Source organism: Haemorhous mexicanus, chromosome 4 (genome assembly GCF_027477595.1).
Source record: "Haemorhous mexicanus isolate bHaeMex1 chromosome 4, bHaeMex1.pri, whole genome shotgun sequence".
NCBI classification, from domain to species: Eukaryota; Metazoa; Chordata; class Aves; order Passeriformes; family Fringillidae; genus Haemorhous; species Haemorhous mexicanus.
The window spans coordinates 6,723,757-6,746,359 of NC_082344.1; the positions used below are offsets into that span (position 1 = coordinate 6,723,757).

Sequence of the window (22,603 nt, forward strand, 5' to 3'; positions counted from 1 at the left end):
CCCCCACGCCTGAGTGCTCCGCGCGCGCGCGCACGCGCGTTCCCCAAGCCCGAGCGCGTGAGCCGCGTCCCGTCCCGCCCGTCCCGTCCCGCCCTTCGCCCTCCCCACCTCCTCCTCCTCCTCCTCCTCTTCTTCTTCTTATTCTTCCTCCTCTACTTCCCGCTCCCGCCCTCCCATGTGGTGCCTCAGCACCGGCAGCGCTTCGGGTGAGCAGCGGGTGACCTTCGCGGGTCGGGCCGGGGGAGCGGCGCCAGAGCGGCTCCTGCGGAGAGCAGGCGGGAGCTGCCCGAGCGGCTCCCCCTCACGGCTCCCCCTCACGGCATTGCCCGGCCCCGGGGAGCTGAGGCGGGCGGGCGGAAGGGTCGCGGTGGCCGTGTCCTGCCTCCCACCGCCCCTTCCTGAGGGCGCTGGGGCAGCGCCGGGTCCCGCCCGGGCGGGCTCGGAGGGAGGGATGGCGGAGGTTTGGGATCGGGGGGATGGCGGAGGTTTGGGATCGGGGTCGCACCTGCCCCCTTGGAGTGCTCGGGTCCTGCTCGCAGCCCTGCTTTAGGCCCCGTTGTTTATCCTGCGGCTCCTGTGTGCCCGTCCCGTTTTGTGGAGTTCTTGTGGGGCTTGTGTCTGCCTTGGCGTGAATTCCGTGTGATTTCTTTCATTCCTAAGCAGTCGTTTCTTCAATCAGAAAAGGACCTGGCGTTAATTGTAGGAGAGGTTTTTTTTAAATAGGGAGGGGAGAGTAGGGAAGTTGGCCACTCCGCCTTCTAAAACAGCCGCGGTGGTTTTTTCAGGTTGGCTGCTGGGTGGGAGCTTTTTCACATCCATGTATAGAATAGAAACTACACTGTGGGCCTTGTACTTTCCAGGGCTGATTTTCTTGTAACTGAAGCTCTTTGCACGGATAAAAAGCCAAGAGCTGACCTTTTACGTGTTGGATTTTGGATGAATTTATGTGTCTGTTTTTGTGTTTCTTCTTAGCGTGCTTTTGTATCTGCTGCCGTTTCCATTCACAGATCACAGTTATGTAAAGCTTTCTGTGTTAACAGTATATTCATTACAGATTCATAACACAGATCCTGTATCTCGGGCCACACAACTCCACAGCATCGTTATCAGGTCACTGCTTCCAGCTGACCTGTCTCACAGTGGGATCGGGATGTGGCGTGTGAGCTGTCAGGTGGAGGAAATCAAGTTGAATTCTGAAACAGCCTTTCCTGATTCTCGCATTCATTTCAAATCCTCACTGCCTAAATACTCCTGTTAACGTGAAATTATAAAACTTCAGCCTCCTGCAGATGGATTTGCCTTTCCTGGCACTAAAAGTGTTTGTAATTGTCTTGCCATGCAGGCATGGATGGGCAGTGACTGGAGCATGTCCTGCCCTTTTGTTACAGAGATACAGTAGGGGCCATCCTCCCAAATTTTTTATCTCAGTGGTATTTCTGAAAAGCTCTATGCAGCATGCTTCACATACTAGGAACAATTTTTTTATTTGATTTCATGTTTCCTGTACTCTTTCCAGTAGTGCTTTTATCTTGATTCTGATTAATTGAAATATCCTGAGTTACTTCAGAGTCTCCATTCCATCAATGAAACAGAAGAGAGGATGAGACAATGCTTTTGCCTCAATCAATATTTGATTTAAATGTAATGTGCTTGCCTAGAAAGTTGTTTTGGCACTCCCTTGGTGCAGCAGAGGGCTTGTCAGACCAGACTTTGGACTCAAAGCAAAATCTACATCTTCATGTTTTTAAAACAAAGCATCCCCACTATGACTTTCTGCTCATTTCATGTATTTATTTTTACCCTGGAGTGATTGAACCATCCTGGAGCCATTGTGGCTTTCTAGCATGCATTTTCTAAAATTCAGATGCCTATAATTTCTCTAATGATAGTAATTTATTCTAGGTTTTCTCTAGAAAGAGAGTTCTCCTCTTTATTCTGCATATTGATTCTTAAATGTTGGCTTTCTAGAAGTGCAGGGGAATGTTTTTGTTAATCTGACCACAATTTTGACTTGTTATAGTCAAACAAGTTTATTTTTAAAAGTGACCATATTGGAGTGTGGCAGAATAAGTGCTTTTGGATGAAAATAAAATTTCAAAAACCCCATAAATTAAGTTACACTGTTATGGAATACATTTAGTATGGAGGGATCTGGAAATACTAGAAAATGCCTGAAGTGAACTCACTAGCCAAAGTGTTTGATTATTAAATCTGTTGTTTTCTTAGGTGCACACAGATCCTGGACTTTAATTGAGTAACCTGTATCCTGCTGACCAAGAAACCAGATTTAAATTCTTTTTAGTAGTGTTTGGGTTGGTTTTTTTTTTTTTTTCTTCCTCCTTGGAAGAGCTCAGCAGTGGCTCCCTGTTCACTTCAGTAAGTATTGCTTTGAAAATAATACTCAGCTTGCCTAAAATCACATTAGATTTAGCTCTGTTTGAGCTGGTGTATTTGTAGAAAGAGAAATGATCCTGGCAAGGACTTTGAGGGTGTGATATCTTCCCAGAAAGGAGTGGGAGGAGCAGCAGTTTGAAACCTGTAAGAAAAATCAAAATTGGAAAGGAACAGATAAAATAAGGATTAGGATATATGTTTACCACACCAAGGAAGGCAAGATTACAAAAATGAGCTTTCTGTGCAGCAGTGACTGGAATTACATTCTTTACCTCCTTCTCTCTCTCCCTTCTTCCTCTTTCTCTCTCCTTCTCTCCTTCTCTCCATTAAGAAGACAAAGTCTTCTGGTGGTTTAAACCCAACCATTGTTTCAAGCTCCCATTCTGAGATGTGTTTATGACAGCCCACATTGGCTGAAGAGTTTTGCCATTGTAGCTCTACTGAGAGGACAGAGATCAGTGCTACTCTTGGTTTCATCAGTTCAAGTACAGCACAGTTAGGACTGCTTGAAGATGTAGTTTTCATGTAGTTCAGATGTGCCTCTTCAGCTGGCTTGTCATCAGTGGTGTAATGAGTATCTGGTTTTAATTAGCATTTAAAATTCCTACATGTTGTATCAAAAATTCAACATCGAGGTTAGCTTTCTTGGCATACATTAGATGGCTTTTCCTAAATGCAGAAACCAGAATAAGAAACCATTTTGTGTTACAATCAGTGAATTTGCCACTCATGTAGACTTTAACTGCCTTGTTTTTACCTCTGCTTTTTCCCTAGATGACAGTGTGCTGCTAATGGGTGTAAGTAAATTAGATGTCTTGTACCGAAAGCTTCTCCTCACTAAACTTTTCATCAGAGGATGGGGAAAGCCAGAGGATCTGAAAAGGTGACTTGTTAAAAAGTAACAGCATAAATGATATGTTACATTAAAAGAAAAGAACCCAACCCTTGAAGTAGCAACAGTAATTGCTATCCTGTATTTAAAATACCAAAAGTGTTTAAGTTGGCTCTGTTCCAGAAATCATGGGTTTCTATACCAAGGGAGGAACTGGATTTAAAAGAAGCCTTTAAAGGTTTTGCAATTTTTTTCCTGTTTAAAGAGGCTCTTCTTGAGAGACTGTCTGTACAACTATGTTTTTACTTGTGTTTTATCTGATGACATACTTGAAACAGCATCTCTGAAGTGTTTTCCAAAAGCAAAACTTGATGAATTTCTGCAGAAGAATTGTTTCTGTTTAACATTAAAGTGATTCTTGCTATCTCTTTGTTACTTCCTAATTAGTTTTAAAAGTGTAAGATTTAATCAGAAGTTTCTCTCACAGCCCAAAGTAGTAAAGCCTTTCTTTTTAGTTGTCTTGAAAATAAGAAAAAATATTGGAGTATCTCTTAATTTTTAAGCATTTTATTGTTTTTATTAATTACTATTAACAGTTTGAAGTTGAGCACTTGGTGTTTCTTAAGTATAAAAATGAAGTGACAGTATATACATTCTGCACTGTGCAGTATTTAAATAGGAAATGATAAACCTGCATTTAATAAGCTCACTCTTATGTATATGAAAATCAATAAAGAAACATTTGAAAACTACTGAAATAAAATTTTGTGCACTGGATAGCAGTGGAGTTTTATGGGAGCTTGTTATTTTTTTTTCCAAGTCCATGTGCAAGATCTGATGTGGAAATGGCTCTTGGATTGCTTTGTGTGTCTGTCTTTAATTGATATTTCTCTTAAGAAGCAGCCTTCCCTGCAAAATGGGAATGTTGGCTTTGGTTGGAATACCCAAAAACAGTGGGGTTTTTTTGATTGCAGCATTTCTGTTTTCTATTCCACGTATAAATCCAAAATGGGATGCTTTAATGTTATCAAACCCCTCTCTTTTGAAGACCTTTGGGTTCTTGGTGAGACACAGGGAAGTTTCAGTGCCCCCATCTCCCTCCAGTCCAAATGTATCCCTATACAGGGAGCCTCTGACTGATGCTGCTGCTCCCCAGTTTAAGGCTTGGCCTGGGCTCTGAAGGGTGATCACATCCACACCAAACAGCAAGAGGGGAGTATTGCTGGTGGTAACAGTGATATCAGCTACAGTTCCTCCTTCATTCAGGGGAAAAACCCTCTCCCACCAGATGAAAAGTGGGAGGGAGGAAGGAGGAATCAAGCTTGCTGGTCTGAAAATGGGAAGAAAGTTTTGTTCTATTTTGCCCCTGACTGGGATGAAGATGAGCTCTTCCCCAGCAGCCTGGCTTCACCTGCATGAAGAAGGAAGAATGCTACCTCCTCCTGACCCCTCACACTGCCTCATGGGAGGAGGGGTTTTATTTTCACATATTAACTCATGACTGTGATGATGAGTGATCATTATTCAATCTTATCCAAGACTGAATGACAGACTACTCTGCCTAATCTGAAATTTTGTGTGCACACCCTTGATGTGATGAATGGTAATATCCAACCTCTTTCTCCTCAACTCATTAGGAAGTTGAGGACCTCACGTCAGTAGAGGTGAGATTTAGCCTTCAGTATGCTGAAGTAACCTAACTCTAGAAAAAAGACATAAATGCAGTCTTTTTAGAAGTTTTATTGTCAAACCAACATCTCTTCATTTAGCTTACCCTCCACATCTCGCATCTTTACCCTTGCTTTCTCAGAAATACTTAATGCAAAAACTTGCAGTTTTCCATACGAAAAGCAAAAGTTAAAAAGTAGAGCTATTTTTTGTGTGCTGATAAACTGGGTTTTCTTTCCATTCTTTGGGTTTTCTGTAGTGTTGGAGAGGTGAACAGGTCCTTCCTCTGTACTTGTCACTCAAAACTTCTAGCTTGTCAGGTCAAGTGTGTATTTATGAGCATGGGAATGAGCAAGTTATGGAGTATTTAAGGTTGAAAGGGCCAATGTGAGGACATCGAGTCAAAATCCCTGTTCCAAACAAAGCTGCCTTCTTTGTTTCTTCAAGTCACTTGGCAGTTCATCCCTTGAAGGATGAAGATCATTTATAGTTTCCCTGGGCTATTTTTTCATGTGCTTAACTGTGAAAGCAATCTTTCACTTTGCTCCAGGAGGGATTTCTTACACTGCAGCACACAACCATTGCCTCTTCAGTGTTCATGTCCTTCAGTAATCTTGTCCTCTCACTGTAGACCTCTGAGAAGAATTTTCTCTCATTTACTCTGTGTGGCTCTGCAGCCCATTTAACTAGCAGAAGAAAGCAACCAGATTTGCCCCTTAATTTTCTGTTTCCCAGCAAGGTACCTGAGACTTTTTTTTAACCTAAAAGCATCCTGTGGCAGCTACCTACCCTATGGTGGCCTGATTAATCTGTAAATGCAATGCTGGCTTCATAACTTTAATTTGTTTGTGGCTTACTTTAGCTCCTGAAATTTTATATAAATGTGTCTCTTCTTTTTTTTAGATTAAAAGTTGAATCTTCTCTACTTGTTTCCTTTCAACAGAATATTTGAATTCAGAAAGATTATTGGAAACAGGGAAAAATGCCAGAAGCTGGTTTCCAAAGATTACCCAGTGTTCATTGACAAGGTACATCAAAGCAAGAGATTATGTGATTTAACTACATTTATTTTCCTAAGGGTATATAAAGGTGAAGTAACTTGGTACTTAACACCAGGCTACTTTTATAGGCTACTAGAAGAGAATGAAAGGAAATAGAGACTAAAGCAGTGCCTGTACAGATTTTTTTTTTCTCCTTTTTTCCCCAGTAGTACAATAGTTGGGCAGTGAGTTGTCAAATGTTAAAACTCAAAAAGTGTTCAAAATTTACTTTGTGTTATCAAATGTATTTAAAATGGGACAGCATTACACCTTTGTTTGATTCCTGTAAAAGGTTATTTAATAAAAGCAAAGTTGGAAACAAGTGTTTTGACCCTGTTGATGACATGTATCCCTATTTTTAGGAGTAGAACTCAGCTTTGGTTTTTTTTAAACAAGTTTTTTATGCTATAACAAATTCTACTGTAAGAGATTTGCTTTTAGAGCAAAGTTGAAGACTGATATAATATTTATTGGATTGTCCCATTCTTTCTGCAGGTTGAAGGGCAATCAGACTGTAAAATACTTGAGGGGCACTTCATTTCTCCCTTGGCTCATTGTGTCCCAGGTATCCTGCCAGTTGAATCTCTTGTAGCAAGGTAAGAGAAACCAAGAGGTATTGCTGAAATTAGTGCTGCAGAGAAATAATGGCCTGTAAGTAGTTTTATTGTGCAACTAATTGATTGCAACGCAAACAATCTGTAAAAATCTTATTCATGTGATAGTTCAATCTATATATTAAAAAAATATATCCACTAGCAAAGTATTAATTTTTTTTGTTTGGTGGTTTGTTTTGGTTTTTTTAGTGTAGAAATTATACTGCATAAAGCTGTGGAATACCCTGAGTTTTTTGAATTATTGGTTTGTTTTTTTTGCAAATGAGGGAGATTCTGGAAATGAAGAACAGTAGTTATTGTTTTATATGTAGCAGGAGAAGCTGTTTATATCAAAGCATATTATGTTGTAATTGAAGGAGCCTTTCAGCCTTTCCATTTCCATTGAATACAAAAATTTTGTATGTGTGATAAAGTAACAAGCCAGAGAATCTGATTCCTTTAGCCAGAGAATCTGGTTCCTTTCTTACTTGGCAGAAAAAAAACAAAAAAAGATTTTAAAAAGCATTCTTACAGAAAACTGGAGGCTCCCTAACAGTACTGGTTTCACACTAACACTTCTTTGCAGATGAGGAGTGGGTTTGCAAATGGAGCATAATTTCTATTTGCTTTTAGTTTGGAGCTGAAGTGTCATGATGAATCTTTTTTCCCAGACTTTGTTTGTTTAATAACATAAACATAAAAGTTGGGTTTAAACATGATACTGATGCTGTAAATTTCATCAGTAATGCTGGTTGGTGTTTTTTTATGTGTGCTTAAGCATGTAACGTTAAGGAATGTGAGGAAAAAGTTGATTCAAGAAATCAATTCTGTTCTACCTCTGCTGGTTAGAGAAAGAAACTGTTTGTTAATATTTTATCAAACTAATTAGTGCCACACTGGACAATGCAATATGCTCATTGTTTCCTTATCTCTATCCTCTTGTGCTTTGTAGCCAAGTTATGATAGTTGTTACTTTGGCCGGTATTGTGACAGTTTGGAAAGTTGTACAAATTTCCCTCAAGATGGTATGAATGTATTTCCTGTAGTGTAACACTTGTAGGGAACAGTGCTCCATCTTGTGGGGAAAACAGTGGTGGCTCAGAAGGGATTTTTTTTTTCAGTAGTTTAAACTGTAAATAAGTAGCAGCAGAAGACATTAATTGATTGATGTTGAGTGTATAGAATAATTTCATGGTTTGTATGCTGAGGTTTTGATATTTTTTTTAATTTATTACTCATCTTAATCTTCAATTTCAGCTGTTGTGCCTTCAGGAGAAAAATAGCAATGATGCCTAGGAGATCTGGACATGCTTGTTTAGGCTGCTCTTTATCTGAAGTTGCATTTCTCCACTCTGCAAAGTTTAAATTGTGATGATGAGGTAGTAGTCTTTTTTAGGAACATGATCTTTCATCTTGGCTCCTTTTCTTGTTTGGCCTTTCTTCTGTCCTACTTTCAGATTCCTTTGTTTGCTGAATGTGTTCATGAAAAATGATGTTGCTGAATTGCTGGCAGTTTGCCTGCATGGGTTACAAATACTTATGTTGTTTTGATTTTGCTTTTTAATTAATTTCTCTTGATGCAGCTTGTTACTAGATATTCTTACTCTGCTAAAATAGATGTTTTTTCTCACAGATTTCAGTTCATCATACCCAGAAGATGGAATGGCAAGCACAGACCTGTGTGCATTCATTTAGCAGGCACTGGAGACCATGTGAGTGTGTAAAATGTAAAATTGATTGTTACTGAGAACTGAAATCATAAATTTTGCCTTATCTCTGTTCTTTGTGCATCTTGTCTTTAGCACTTCTGGAGGAGACGCACATTAATGGCACGGCCAATGATTAAAGAAGCCTGTATGGCTTCCCTGCTGCTAGAAAATCCTTACTATATCCTTTTGTGGAAAACACAGTAGTTACTCCTAATGTCCTTTCTGGAAACTGGAAGAGTTACCACACTCATCAAATATCAACTTTTTGGTACCCAGTGGGTAGAAGCAAAGAAACTCTGGCCATTATGTGAAACACAATTCTTTGTTAGCTCAGGTAACTTCTGAGAAACTTGCTGTTACCACTTCAGATTTGGGTGGGTTTTTTTAAAAACAGTGAAATTTTGTTCTGTCATCTTGTATAGCAGTATTATTCTGTTTCATTAAATAGGATCTCAAGTTACACTTTTTTCCTACCTATATATCTGACAATAGTAAAATGTTGCAAATTGCATCATTGAAATAGATTGTGATGATGTTCCCAGGGGTCCCAGGGCAAGGGAAGAGATGAGAATCTTGACTCCATGTTTCAGAAGGCTGATTTATTATTTTATGATATATATTATATTAAAAGAAAATTATATATTAAAACTACACTAAATAATAGAAAAAAAGGATTTCATCAGAAGGCTAACAAGGAAAGGAAAAGAATGATAATAAAATCTTGTGACTGCCCACAGCCTCGACACAGGTGGCTGTTATTGGTCATCAAGTAATAACAATTTCACATGCTTGGTAAACAGTTCTCCAAATCACATTCCAAAGCAGCAAATCATGGAGAAGCTGAAACTTCCCAGCTTCTCAGAAGAAAAGATCCTAATGAAAGGATTTTTCATAAAATATGTCTGTGACATTAGATTGAATTTAATTTAGTGGCAATTAAACACTGGGAGTTTAAATTCCAAATTTCAATTAATTCGTGCTATTTATGCATATTATTTATCTATTTTTTTTAAATGACCAGTTTTGATAAAGTCTTTTTTACTTTCTTTAACTGGAGTCTTTTACATGGCTGTAGAAAACCTAAGGATCAATTGTAAGTATTCCTATTACAATTATAGATACTGTGTTTTTAAAATACTGCTTTTCTTCTCTTTTGAGCCAAAAGTTGTTTAAACTTTGATAGCTTATTAAGAAAAAAACATTTCAAAAACCACTTGTAACCTGCCAATGTGAAATTATCTGCTCTTTGCTAAACTGCTTTGGGTGTTGTGTTAGGAGATCTCAGGGATCAGGAAAGTTTGCACAAGATGAACTTGCAGTATGGAGTGAGATGCAAACATTTTGTGTGAGTACTAGCCAGGGCCATTTTATTTTCCTGACTCACAACTGCAGTACAAGTGCTGCTGTTATATTTCAGTCAGCTCTGAATAATCTTTGCTCAGACAGCATATTTCCATTATAATAAATTATAATTTATATAATAAATTATAATTGCTAGGATTTTGCTTTTCCAAGATCTTTTAGCAATTTACAGGCGTATGAATAAACCTGGTGTTGATTGGTTGTTAGTCAGGACACTATGCAATATTCAGTATTTTTTACAGGATTTATTTCTTCAGCCAGTTTCTTAAATTGGGATTGGCATTTGGCAGCCTTGGTTTTTTAGTTTTTACATTTTCCAAACCACAGAAGTATTATCAGAATTCAACAGGATACGTGTCCGAGGCAAAGCTTTGTCTCCCAATATTTCTGAAAGTTCAAATATAAGTTGATGTTTTAATCCTTTTTAATCCTAACTCAGACATTTAACATGACTAGAAGACACAGAGAAGGTGTTTTTTGTAAGATTATAGGAAAATGACAGGAGAAAGCGTGTGCTGGAATACATCCATTGTTAGGTTAATTTCCAGTTATGGGAAATCTGATGCAGAGGAATCAATTAAATAACTCTGTTCTCAGTTGTCCAGTGTGTCAGGATTGTTTCAAGGGGGTGCTCAGTCTAATGCCACAGTAGGTGATTGTCACTCTCCAATACAGGGTTCCACAGCACCAGTGTAACAGGTGACAGTGTTCAGTAAATACAGCAGCTGCAGAGGGCTGAGGAATCTCACTGAGCTGTAGGAAAGAATTGCATTAGGCTGTAAATGCTGCTCTGCAGCAGCTCTGTTCATTTCTGTGTGACTTCACAGTGAGCTTTGTCCTTGTGCTTCAGAGTGTCGCAAATGTGACGCTGGCATGCTGGCAGGAGAGGCCAGGAGCCCTTTGTAACCTGGCTGTGGTACTGAAAATATTCAGCCCCCCTCCCCAAGGTAGAGGTCTATTATTTTTAGAGTCCCTCTGATGGCTCAGCCAAATAGATTTCTACTTGTTTTGTGTCTTCTGTGTTTTAGTGCTTTGCAGTACACTGCCTGAATTTCTCAATACCGTGACAAACTTCCCACTTTACAGTTTCAGTCTTACAGTGACACTGATGAGTGCTTCCAAAGCTGACATACTGATTGCTCTTCAAATGTTGTGTGCAATTTTTCAATGATGTAAAACAGGTAAATAAGAAAAAAAAAAAACTTGTTTCTGCAAACAAGCTAGTGTATGCCTAGGACTGTATTACTTTGATTCTATTTCTAAAATATCTGTTACAACTTCACAGGACAGAATATTGCTGCTAGTGAGATGCTAATGTTGGTAATTGTTTACAAAAGACCAAGCTGTCAGTGATATTTTATTAAAAGCATAGGCAGGTGTCTATTTCTAGTCCTTATTTAGACAAAAATTTACAGGTGTCAGAAAATCTGGGCTTGCTTTTTCCTCCTGTTGATTCAACAGGAGTTCAGCTCCAAAATTCTCTGGGATTGTGCTGAAGCTGTGTATAAATGTATAGAATGATAAGAACTGTCAGAGTCTAATCTTAGAAAATAAACCCTCTATTTTCCTTTTCTGGGGAGAAAAGACGGTCATGTTTAAAAAATGTCTCGGACCTGTTTGTGATGGGAGGAGCTCTAATTCTAGAATCGGCAGCTCTTTTGCACTGGCTAGAGAGAGAAGGCTATGGACCACTAGGGATGACTGGAATATCCATGGGAGGACATGTAAGCTTTTATATCTCCTCTTCAGTAATTTTTGTTTTAACTTCTCATTTGATCGTGTAGCATACGGAAATAATTTTTTTTACAGTGTTGATCTCAGAAGTGCTTTAAAATAAACACTTACAGTCATGAGAAACAAATTGTTGGCAATTCTCCTGTTCTGTGGTGCTGAATTAGTATAATCCTTAATATGTACTGACAAATCATAGAGCCCTTTGTCAGCCATCTCCAGCAGGCTTAATAAGAATATAAACTTCCCACATAATTGTTTTTTTTTCCACAAGGGTGGGGGGCAGAAATGTTTGCTGAAAGAAAGTCTGCACTGATCGATTGCTAATTCTCCCTCTTTTCCTCCTTTCTTCTTGTTTAAACCTGTGTGTTTTAATGCATTGTGTGAAATACCCCCTCTTTGTAGGCATGTTGTAATTGAGGTGACTTTTGGTGTTAGTGATCATTGGTACTGATCAGAGATTTCTGTGGTGAGGTGGATAACATTTTCTGTGTGACACTGTGCATGCTCAAACTAAACCAGCAGTGTATCACTAAGGAAAGAATAATACACAGTTAAAATGTTACTGCTTGTGTCTCTGCAGATTATCACAGCTCTGTGAGACACAGGTGCCAAGCTGATTAAATCAACATACCTTTCTTTGTTTGTCAGGAGCTCAGTAAATAATGTTGGTAATGGTAGTGTTTCCCAAAAGGAAAATATTCCCCTAAAGCACCATTTTATAACTGTAAATGTCATAAATGTACAGATCACCTTTGGTTTGCATCAACATCACCCTGCTGAATCAGAAACTTCTGTGAAATAAGTGATATTTGGTGTTGATCCTCTCTAGAGTGTGTTTTACAATGGAAGGTTGTCAGCATTGATTCAGTTCCACTAAAGGGGAGAGATTTCTACTGCTGGAGAGAATCAGAACATAGATGTGTGGTTTTCTTGTAAATTTTTATTAATAAAAATAATTAGAATAGAATAATTAGAATAGTTCAGTTGCATAAATCCACTTATTGGAACATCTAGAACAGACATGAGGTGTTTCATATTAATAAAATAAAATTTGTCAAGAACATATCCTATGGGGAACTTCTGTACATTGAACTTACTTGCTCTGGCTTTTTCTGGGACAAAACAGAATAGTCACAAAAACATGTTCTGAGAACTAATGCAAAAGTAAGTAATAATAAAAAAAAGTAATAATTCAAACTTAAAGGACAGAAAAAGAGTGCTCTTAACATGTTGAATTACTCATCCCTCAAATTTTGTTTCCTGTGTACAAATTTTGAAAGTATAGAATTTTAAATAGTCCTTCTCATAGATTGCCTGTGTTTTGCCTAGAAGTAAACTGGCAAGAGCTTGGTGGAAAATTTTATAGAAGTTTTTTATGGTTTTAAACAACTAATGGCTTGTATTAGTTTTTATAATTATAATGTAATTAATGGATTAGGAATATAATTCATTGAATTTTAATTGTAATAAATGGAATATTTAGTAAATATTCCATTGGGAATTCTTATAACCAAATCACATTCAGCCTTGGAATGAGTCCTTTCCAGAGCAACATTTATTTTTAAAAATATCGTTGGAGACTAGATAGTAACTTCTAAGTAGGTGAAAGTATATCCAGCTGCTACAGTCCTTAACTCTTTGGCACCACATGTTTCATAAATACCATGTCAACAGAGAAATAGAAGATGAGAGAGTTCTTCTTACTATATTGTGAATTCAATATTAAAATGTGTAATAAGTGCCTTTGATTCTAGATGGCTTCACTGGCTGTGACAAACTGGCCTAAACCATTGCCGTTGATTCCATGTCTTTCCTGGTCAACAGCCTCTGCAGTCTTCACTACGGTAATTAGCAAATTACAAAATACATTTTTTGTTAATATGTTAAATTATGATCAGAAATGTAAATTAAAGTATTTGGGCTGGCCACAAGGGAGCTGGGATTCCATGTCTGGTGTTATAATATGTGCTTGTGCTTTGATTGCATTAATTCTGAGGGCTGTCTGGGAGCAGAATTCCACTGAAAAAATCAGGAGAGGAACAAGTCAATTTCCTGCATGTATCATTATTTTAGAATGACCTCTGGGTTTTATTTGTGTACTGAGTGCTTTTGTTTGTCGTCTCAGGGTGTGCTGAGTAAGGCAGTGAACTGGAGAGAGCTGGAGAAACAGTATTTCACACAAACTGTGTATGAAGAAGAAATCATTCAAATGCTTGAATATTGTGGAGTAAGTATGGTTTATTTTACCCAGCTGCTAATATTTACATGTGAAAATCTAGCAAATAATGCAACTTCTTTTTACTTCCACTAAAAGCAGAAAATTCTTAGCTAGAATGTGTTGTTTCTTTATGCTTTGATGAATTTAGTCCTGGAAGGAAAAACCTGAGAAACAAAACGAATATTTTGGTTGTATAACGAGTTTAAAGTGTAGCCCTTGCTACAAGTTTTTCCTTTGATCACACTTAATGTAATATACAACATAAAATATATTCTATCAAAATTCAGATAAATGCCTTTTTTTTTTCTTTTTCCCCTAAGACTCTTTCCTTTGTGATAGTTCTTTTTCTAATACCTCACAGCAGGAGAAGAGGAGCTGGGGTGCAGATAGTTGTTACTTGGGCACTTGCCATTTTTAAGTCAAATATATTCCAACAACACTGATGGAGAAGACAAAATGAAAAGAAGAAATGTTTTTCAAGATGTTCAGCTTGTGTCACCCTAGTATTTAGAGACTGTCAAATTTTCAGTCTTAACATTAGACCTGGTTGCATATGTTAATTTTTCTATAATTATTATTATTAGGTCATTTAAGCTTCAATGACTGTACTTACAAATTCAGAGTTTAATATAGAAAGAAAAACAATTGTTTATATCACAAGCTTCTGTATATGTAAGTACCTGATAGAAATGTACAATGATATTATCAAGAGGTTATGATATTCAGGATTTAATTGAATGACCTGCAAGCTGAAAATAGAAGTGAGGAGTGCTGGTAGTGTCTTTTTAAAATTTTAAAAAAAATTTTTAGATTATGAGTTCATCTTAAAAATAAAATTAGCCAACTGGTTTAAGGGAGAAACCCTTAACTGCTGTCTTTCTTTAGACGGATTCTTTCAAGATGGGACAAGACTTTGTGAAGAACTTCCCTGACAGTGTGGACAGTCTGGCAGACATGGACATGACTTCCAGAATATTCAGCTTTGAGTCCTTGAATGACACTGTATCTAAGGAACCTGTTCACAGCTTTGCCACAAATAGAAGTGCTCTAAGTGCCTCTTCAGAAGGACTCTTAATGCAAGATGCTCCTAAAATGCAGTGCATAAATCAAACCTTTTCCACCAGTAGCAGTAGCAATAAAAACTTAACCAGCCCACAAGGACACAGGATAAATACAAGGAGAAGGAGTGACACTTTACAGAGAGAATCCTTAATGTTCATGAAGGGAGTAATGGATGAATGTACCCACGTAGCTAACTTCCCAGGTATGTATCTCTTTGTTTCAATGTGGAAAACTGAATAAAATACAGTGGGAAGAAAAGTATTTTCTTCATTCTCCAAGTGTAAACCTGCTGGCACCTTTGCTGACATATGGAAATATTGTGAGCATTATTCTGTGGTGTCTATTTACCACTCCATTTCCTAATTGTTTTTCTGTTCCTTCTTGATGGCCAACTAATGAGAAAGTTAATTAAAAATTTGCCTCTCGGTATCTTTGCACATTTTTCTCCTCTGCCTTGCTGTGGCTTTTTTTCGGACATGAGTTAGAGCAAATTTGTATTCTCTAAAGGAAGAAAACACCTGTGTGATGTGAGTAATACCTAGGTGTAATTAATCTTAATTAATAAGGGTTTTCAAGCAGAAATCTCATCCTGACTTCGGATAGGAAGAAGCCTGCATAGCTGAGCCCCAAGCTTGAATGATATTGCCAGTAAAAGCATTTTGGGGGTCCTTCTGCAGGCTGGTGAATGCTGTTTCCCAGGACAGGCATAGCATCTAGGGGGAGCTGTAGTCCAGCATTCCTTGGCATTCAGGACAAACCCTTTGCAGCAATGCTAGCAAGTGATTGCTTCCTAGAGCCGCCTTAAAAGGTTCTGCTGGAGTGGGGGCTCGGGATTCCTTTTGTGGCAGCTCGTGGTTTGGCTGTGCATGAACCTGCTGCTTAAGGCATCTCCTACAACGTGCTTTGACTTCAGACACAGTTGTCTTTTAGTGTCAAAGCTTTCTTGATACTGAGCCTCTGTGCCACCTCATTTCTTAATCCTGGCGTTCTGTACTCCATTGTACAAGTGTTTAGATTTAAATAAATGTTAGAAATAAATAAAAGGAAACACACAATAAAAGGAATCTACACCAGTGTAGATTCTTTCACTGCTAGCCAGAGATGTTTTGTGATGGATACCAGTCAAGTGCTTTCCTTAAAGCTTTTAAAGTTACTTCAGTAGACAGAAAAAGCCCTGTAAGTTTTATTCCATGTGCAGACTTTCTTGTTTATCTAGACTTGTCCAGGTATCTCTTAGCTAAGCACTGACCTTTCTTGGAACTTTAAAGGATCTGTGACCCTGATGCACTTGTCGAAGTGATGGAGTCCATTGTGTCAGTAGTCTCCCAGGTTTTGTCATTCTCTGGGAGACTTTGCATTCCCTGCCAGGGTATCCTTGGAGTGAGGCCAGAGAGGAGCTTCAGAAAATCTGCCTAATGCTCAGATTTCATGGAAAATTGAATGGAAGACTTGAATTTATCTTAGCATTGCATATTCACTATATATGATTTAGTATGAAAGAAGGAAGGGTTTAAATTATTTGTGACACCCCACTGCCAGACATCTTGGCTGGTCACCCTGTAACTTATCATATATTTTCTTTTTGAAGGGAGAAATGTTCTGTATTCAGCATAATTTTGGTGTTACTTTTCTCAACATCATATTGATGTTATTCCTGCTAGTAATCTGGTTGGTGCAGTTCTGCTTATGAGTAATAAATATGTATAACAATATGTTGGGGTTTTTATATTGCAAGTAAACGGTGTAGGAAAGAGAAGAGAAAGTGAACATAGGCTGTACTTTCTGACCTCTTGTATGAAAATTTGTCTTTTTTCCTCCTTGAGGGGAAAAAATATATGAAACTTCTACTCTGTTGAGTTTCATAGTTCTTTTTGCCAGTAAAAAGGGATCTTAAAGAACTGACATGAATGGTAGAGAGTTTTGTTGAAAAGAGGAAAGAGAATTCTCCTGTCAATTTCTCAAGTCTTTGAGGAATTTCTGCTCTAGGGGTAGGAAGGGTAAGGGCTAATTTGTTTTTCCACTGATGGCCTCACCACTGTAACATCAAAAACCAGATAAATTCTGCTGGACACTTTAGAACATGTGGTTTTATTAAAGCTTTGAATAATTTAATTTTTTGTAAAAATAGCATTTTGACCACAGAAATCTCAGCTGTTGTGTTTCTATTTCCTAGCACAGATGAATTCAGCTGTGCTTTGTTTTCCTTTAGTTCCAGTTGACCCGAGTTTAATCATAGTAGTACAAGCCAAGGAGGATGCGTACATTCCTCGCACCGGCGTGCGCAGCCTCCAGGAGATCTGGCCAGGCTGTGAAATCAGGTATCTGGATGGAGGTCATGTCAGTGCCTACCTCTTTAAACAAGGACTCTTCAGGTAAGGTGAACAGAAAGGTTTAAAATTAAATTTTAGATTTAATCAAAATTAAGTAAGTATTATTTGCATGAATTTGCGCCTTAGCAATATCAGGCGTTGATTTCCTAAAGAGAGTTATGTAAATCAGTTTTATGAGTGCAGTTCTGTAGTTTTCAAAAAGTTAAATACTTGTGCTGGTAATTTTAAAATACAAGGAATTACAAAGACTATACACACAATTTAGGATGTCTAAGCAAGAACAAAAAAGAATAGCACTATATCAGGTTGATGTATGCTAAGCAGTAGTTTATTGTTATTTAAAACTTCAGCCTCATTTTTATGATAGTTGCTCAAAAATTTCAATGCATGTCTCTCATGTGTTTGAGTAGAAAACTCCTCATTCATCTTTCCACTTGCAATAAACTTGGAAAATAGTCCCACTCATTCCTGAAACATAAATGTATTACTAGATTGAAGTGAGAGATCCCAGAAGTAAAGGAAGGAGAAAATACCACCTGATACCACATTTTTACTGAACACTGTTTTGAAATTGTGGTGATAGCTTTGTAAATATATTTGTAAATATATGGAAAAATGCCACTTCTGTCTGCCTTTTCCCAGATTATACAAATTCTGTTCTATTTTCCTCGTTTCAGACAAGCGATTTACGACGCGTTTGACCGCTTCCTCCAGAAATACACCATGTGATCTTTCTAATGCATTCAGACTGATCTCATTTGTAATTCGGCTTACTGGAACTCATGTTTGGAAAACAAGCCTCTTGTAGTGTTGAGCAGATGGTCACTGACTGTTGTAGGTAACAATTACCAGAAGTGGTAAAGTACCAGCATTGCTTTCATTTCAACTCAGTGCCATTCTGACACAGCTGCTTCAGCGTTACCTGTGAAGAAACAACAGCAGCTTTTGTCAGTGCATGAATGGTTCATGTACTCCATGTCTAATCAGATGGTGTGTTCCTTCAATTCTGAATAAATTCTGAATCGTGTGTCAGTAGAAAACAGAACAATCAAGTATGGGAAGAATGTAAAATGTGCTGTGGGGCTAAGCTGCTCTCTTGTGTTTGGTGTAGTTTTGGTTTGTTCCAGATACCTCGGTTACCTCTCGCTTCCTCATGGCCTTGCTGTTCTTATTGTGTTGTACCGTGGCTTTGCCAGCACTCAGCCTCTTGTGTTTGTCACTGCTTTTCTCTTCAATTATGAATTGAAAATGAGTCTTAGCAGAAGGCTCAGCACCACATCTTGCAAAGAGAGACTTTGACAATCCAAGGAAAAGTGAGAGAGAGATGTTTTCATTCAGTACGTCTGTGAAGTTTTCCTGCCACTGAATTAAACCGTGCCATTATAGAAGGATCATGTAGCAACTCATCAACCGGGTTCACAAAACTGGAATAAGTGAAAATCAAGTGTCTGGTAATTAATTGTTTACATTAATTCATTTGGATAACATAAGCTTTCAGGTTTATTTTCTTTTTTTGTATTGATAGATGAAATAGAAATATCATTTTACTTTCTAAGCACTGGCTGATTCTAAGCAGTTAAATTGACAGCAGATTATATGGTGCTATAAAGACCTGTGGAAATACTTCAACAGATGTCCTTTCTAAAGTGCACTCAGTGCTGATATGCAAAATACACTTGCACTGTATAATTTAAAAGAAACGTGAGACTAAAGGTTATTGAAACAGTTAGGTTTGCTCCTTATTTTTCAACACTTGTCTTTTTTAATTGGATGGAAAATAAAGAAACTTGGATTTTGAACACATTTAAGAAAATCCAAAGTCTGTTGTTTCCTCTTTGGGGATCAAAAATGCCGACAAATTACAGCAGAATAAAAGGTTGTGATGTACCAACTGTGTGGGTATCTCTCCACAGCTTTTTTTTTTTTTTTTTTTTTTTGTGGTAATCTCCTATAACATTCTTTTAAAACCAATCTGCAGAGAAATTGAAAACTGAAACACTTCAGTATTTAGTTCAGTTACAACCAGGATTATTCTGAAACAAACAGAAAAATCCAGCCATTTCTCAGGATGTGTGACTTCTGCACCTTTCCAATCAAGCACTTTTCATCTCCATGGTTACTGTAAAGGTTTTTAGTAGGCAGAGTATGGAGCAAACAAAGCTCAGCTTATATATTCTCTTGGATTTTAGTCAGGTAGATAGGACTAGTAACTGTGAGGAAATCATTGTTCATTTGAAAATCAGGTGTGTTCAGATAAAACTGAAGAGAAACAATTGTGAATAAACCAAATGATGTAACGTACAAATTTACTGAAAATGTAGAAGAGGCTCTAGTCTGTTGGAAGTTAAATTGCTTCTTTCAAGTGGTTTTTCATTATTTCTTTGGAGAGTGTTGGTTTTATATGTGGGGAGCAAGTGTAAAGTGACTAGCACATTTAAACACCAAATATTTGGAGGGTTTGAAATTAAATATTAGTAAGCTTACACATTTAAAACTGAAGTCTTGACTAGTGTACTCAAAGATTCACAGGGTTTACAATCATATGCATCAACTAAGAGTGCTTTACCAGAGCACTGTCTGCTGTTCAGCAGCTTTTGGAGCTCTGACATTTTAAATGTAATTGTGTGCTTTGTGTCCTGCTTCTGTTGCAGCTATGAGAAAGGGAGATAACTGGTGGCAAGGGAAAGGGCTTGAATAAATGCAAGAGAGAAAAGACAGATTTTGTAAAGGCCAGGAGTAAGCACAAAAAAAAATCAACTCTGCTACAAAGTATAACATGCCAAAGTAAATATTTTCAAAGCGCACAATACTGGGAATTACACAACTGATGGGAACTCTGCATCCTGAGGTTAGTGTCCCAATGGTATTACTAACAAGGTTTAACCTACCAAAAGGGCACAGAAGGAGGTTTGGGCTAATACCACTCCTGCTGTGAGAGTGTCTTTTGGGACAAATGCTACTCCTGGTTCTGAGAGTGTCTTCTGGGACAAGCACTGAAAGACTGGTTTCTGACAAGAATAAGGAATTGCACTTTGCTCTATACTGAAGTCGTGTTGCCAAATATGAAAGCCCAGTAAGCATTATTTAGGAAATTTCTCAGGTTAGAATAACAAAAAAAGCAAAAATGACCTCAGTGGTCTATTTCTGCCAGTTATCAGACATAGGGAGATGGTCTGGGAAGAAGGGAATCTTGCTGTGTACGTGTTTTTAACCCTTGGAAAATCGACTTTTTAAATCATATTTTAAGGTTAAATCCTAAGAAAGTATAAATAATCCATTTTGATGTTAAATGAGAATGTGGTTTTAATCCAGGAGTTGCATGAGAGAAATATTGTAATAAGGTTTCTTCTGTGTAGCAGGCAAACCATTCTGTATGTCTTAAATTTATTGTAAAACTGGCCTTGGTAATTTTTTGGTTTTAAATTTTTTCAATAAAAGTCCTAAAAACATTTAGGTGTGAGGGGGTTTTTGTTCTCTCTTGTTAACAGGTGTTCCAAATGCATCCTGTAATCCTTTCTGTCCCTACTAGGGCTGTAGCACGAGGAGAGCAGGTAATCTACAGGGCATGATAAAAGCTTCTCACAACAAACACTGGTGCTGCTTTGATGTTTGCCTACATGCCTAGAAACCTAGCAAAGAAAATCAGCTTGTATCAGCTAATTAAGATACCATTGTGATTCCAGTTTTACACTTGCCTGTACAGAACTTATCTAATAATTGTCAGATGGGTCAGATGGAGCATTTTCTAATTTTTTTCCCCAAGGCAAATAAACCCCCCCAAACAACTCAAAATGAACCACTCAGGATATTTATATTTTTTTTAGCAAGGATAGATCACTTGTGTTTTATTACTCCAGAAAGGAAACACTATATGAAGAAATGGAGTCTTGCTGCTTTTTCTTTTTACTGGAATGTCAAGTGCCTCTCATTGAGATACTTTCTAAACAATAGAAAAGTGAAAATCCTTGGATCCTCGGGATACTATTTCTGCTTGGTAGCTGCTAACACTTTGAGGCAGGTTTTTTTTTTTTATTATTTCTCTTAATTGTTTCTGTCTTGTGTTGGTTTTTTTTTTTGAAATGTTGATCTGAACTACTGTTGGTTGGGCAGGGAAGTTTCTTTATCTCAGCCTGTCAGGTTCTCTGCCAGCTTGGTAGTAGTGATAAGTTACACAGCATGGAAAGGAGCTTGGGGGTGGTCTGTAACCCTGTAATTCCTCCTGAATTTTTACCCTATACAAGTAAAATACTGCTATTCCATGCAACCCTGGAATTTGCAGTGTTCCTTGGTAGGCTTGGATGCTTCCACACAAGATAAAACATAAAAATTAAAACATAAACAAGAATTGTTATTCTCTTGGTTTCATTTGGTGTAAATCAGCCCCTTTTCCAAACTGGAGCATTTTAAGGAAGGTGTTCTGGAAGGAAAGAGAGGTTTGCCCGAGAAGTCTGACTTGCAGTGCTAGAAAGTGACAAGGAGGATGATACAAGTGGACAAAATGTGAAGGATGAGTCCTAGCAACTGTAACAGCTTTTTATATCCTCTTCAGCCCCAGTCCATCCAACAAAGTCTGCAGGAGGCTCCATCCTACAGAGCAAAGCAAGTATGGACGAAACCTTCTCAAGTACCACATAACTGATCAACTTTAGTGTCCCCAAGTAATTAGCCCTTAATTCGTTTCCTGCTCTCTTTAGGTTCCTGAGCTGTAGAATTCCTCAAGTCCCAGCTGGCCTGGGACTGATCTGCTACTACTGGACACACAGTTCCAGAATAATCCTAAAAATGTTTCAGTGCCTGAAGTGTCAGCTGTAGTGGGAATTGATTGAGGTTTTGGTTGATTTGTGGTGGATTTTTTATTTTTTTCTGATGAAGGTAAAACTCCACACAATCTCATTAGAGCGGAAAACAGCATTACCGCAACCAGAACATATTTTAGTGCTGCAAAACCCAGCAGGAAATTTGTTTATTTGTGACACTACCTCAAAAATATTTGACTAGCTGTAATAGAGGCCTATTTGGGAATTTGCTTAGTTAACTAAAGAAGCATTGGAAGTGAAAAGTGTTATTTTTTGGAAGACGTTTTGCAAGAAAGGGAGTAAAATATGGCTGAGAGATGAATGAAAGAAATGGGAGAGGAGCAGGTGTCTTAAGGTGTAATCAAGGAGAATTGTGAGAGCACCAGGAGCTGGCAAAGAGGGAAAGGAGTGATTAATGTCGTGCTGCGATGGCTTTCCTCATCCTGTGACTGGAGTAAGGCTATAACCAGTGAGAGCGGAATGAGTGCATGTGCTACTGTGAGGTGATTTTCTGGGAGATTTTTGGCAGAGGACACCTGGTGTGATGGCAGAGGTACCTGTCTGTTGGAATGCTTAGATGACACGGGATTCCCTGGCTGCTGGGACCTCAAGTACGTTCTCCTGCGCCTGCTGAGCGTGTTCTCGAGGCTGTGCCCCGGGGAGCCCCCTTCGCACCAACGAGACGCGCTCATCCTCCTGCCCACATTATCCAGACCCTCCTCGCGCCGTGCAGGTGCGGGCGAGGCCTGCGGAGCCGAAATGTCCGAAAGGGCCTGGAAAGCCTCCCGGCCGCGTGAGGTCACGGCGCACGGGAGAGCCCCGGGTCCCTCCCCCGCGCGGGCGGGGCCGGGGCGGCCGAGGCAGC

At 38.5% G+C, this 22,603-nt stretch overlaps 1 protein-coding gene across 2 annotated transcripts; it reads left to right on the forward strand.

Moving 5' to 3' along the window:
- Positions 1–73: 73 nt before the first annotated feature.
- ABHD18 (abhydrolase domain containing 18) lies at positions 74–20,391 on the forward strand. Of its 2 annotated transcripts, XM_059843762.1 has the most exons (14): positions 74–206; positions 2,227–2,376; positions 3,169–3,277; positions 5,838–5,922; positions 6,430–6,530; positions 8,161–8,239; positions 8,330–8,414; positions 9,302–9,329; positions 11,184–11,322; positions 13,087–13,176; positions 13,458–13,559; positions 14,436–14,814; positions 16,822–16,984; positions 17,620–20,391. In XM_059843762.1, the coding sequence occupies exons 3-14, from the start codon at positions 3,186–3,188 to the stop codon at positions 17,669–17,671; spliced, it is 1,395 nt and encodes a 464-aa protein (XP_059699745.1). In that variant the 5' UTR covers positions 74–206; positions 2,227–2,376; positions 3,169–3,185; the 3' UTR covers positions 17,672–20,391. The 2 variants fall into 2 exon arrangements, with proteins under 2 accessions (XP_059699745.1, XP_059699744.1); XM_059843761.1 differs by lacking the exons at positions 74–206; positions 2,227–2,376; positions 3,169–3,277; ... (3 more) ...; positions 8,330–8,414; positions 9,302–9,329 and adding an exon at positions 9,371–10,779.
- Positions 20,392–22,603: the final 2,212 nt, after the last annotated feature.

What these genes read in the sequence shown, in the direction of transcription:
- ABHD18 (XM_059843762.1), top strand. Translation starts at nt 3,186, where the DNA reads ATGGGTGTAAGTAAATTAGATGTCTTGTACCGAAAGCTTCTCCTCACT. An exon ending in ACCCAGTGTTCATTGACAAG is followed by an intron (nt 5,923 to 6,429) that starts GTACATCAAAGC and finishes TTCTTTCTGCAG; the next exon opens with GTTGAAGGGCAATCAGACTG. An exon ending in TAGCAGGCACTGGAGACCAT is followed by an intron (nt 8,240 to 8,329) that starts GTGAGTGTGTAA and finishes TCTTGTCTTTAG; the next exon opens with CACTTCTGGAGGAGACGCAC.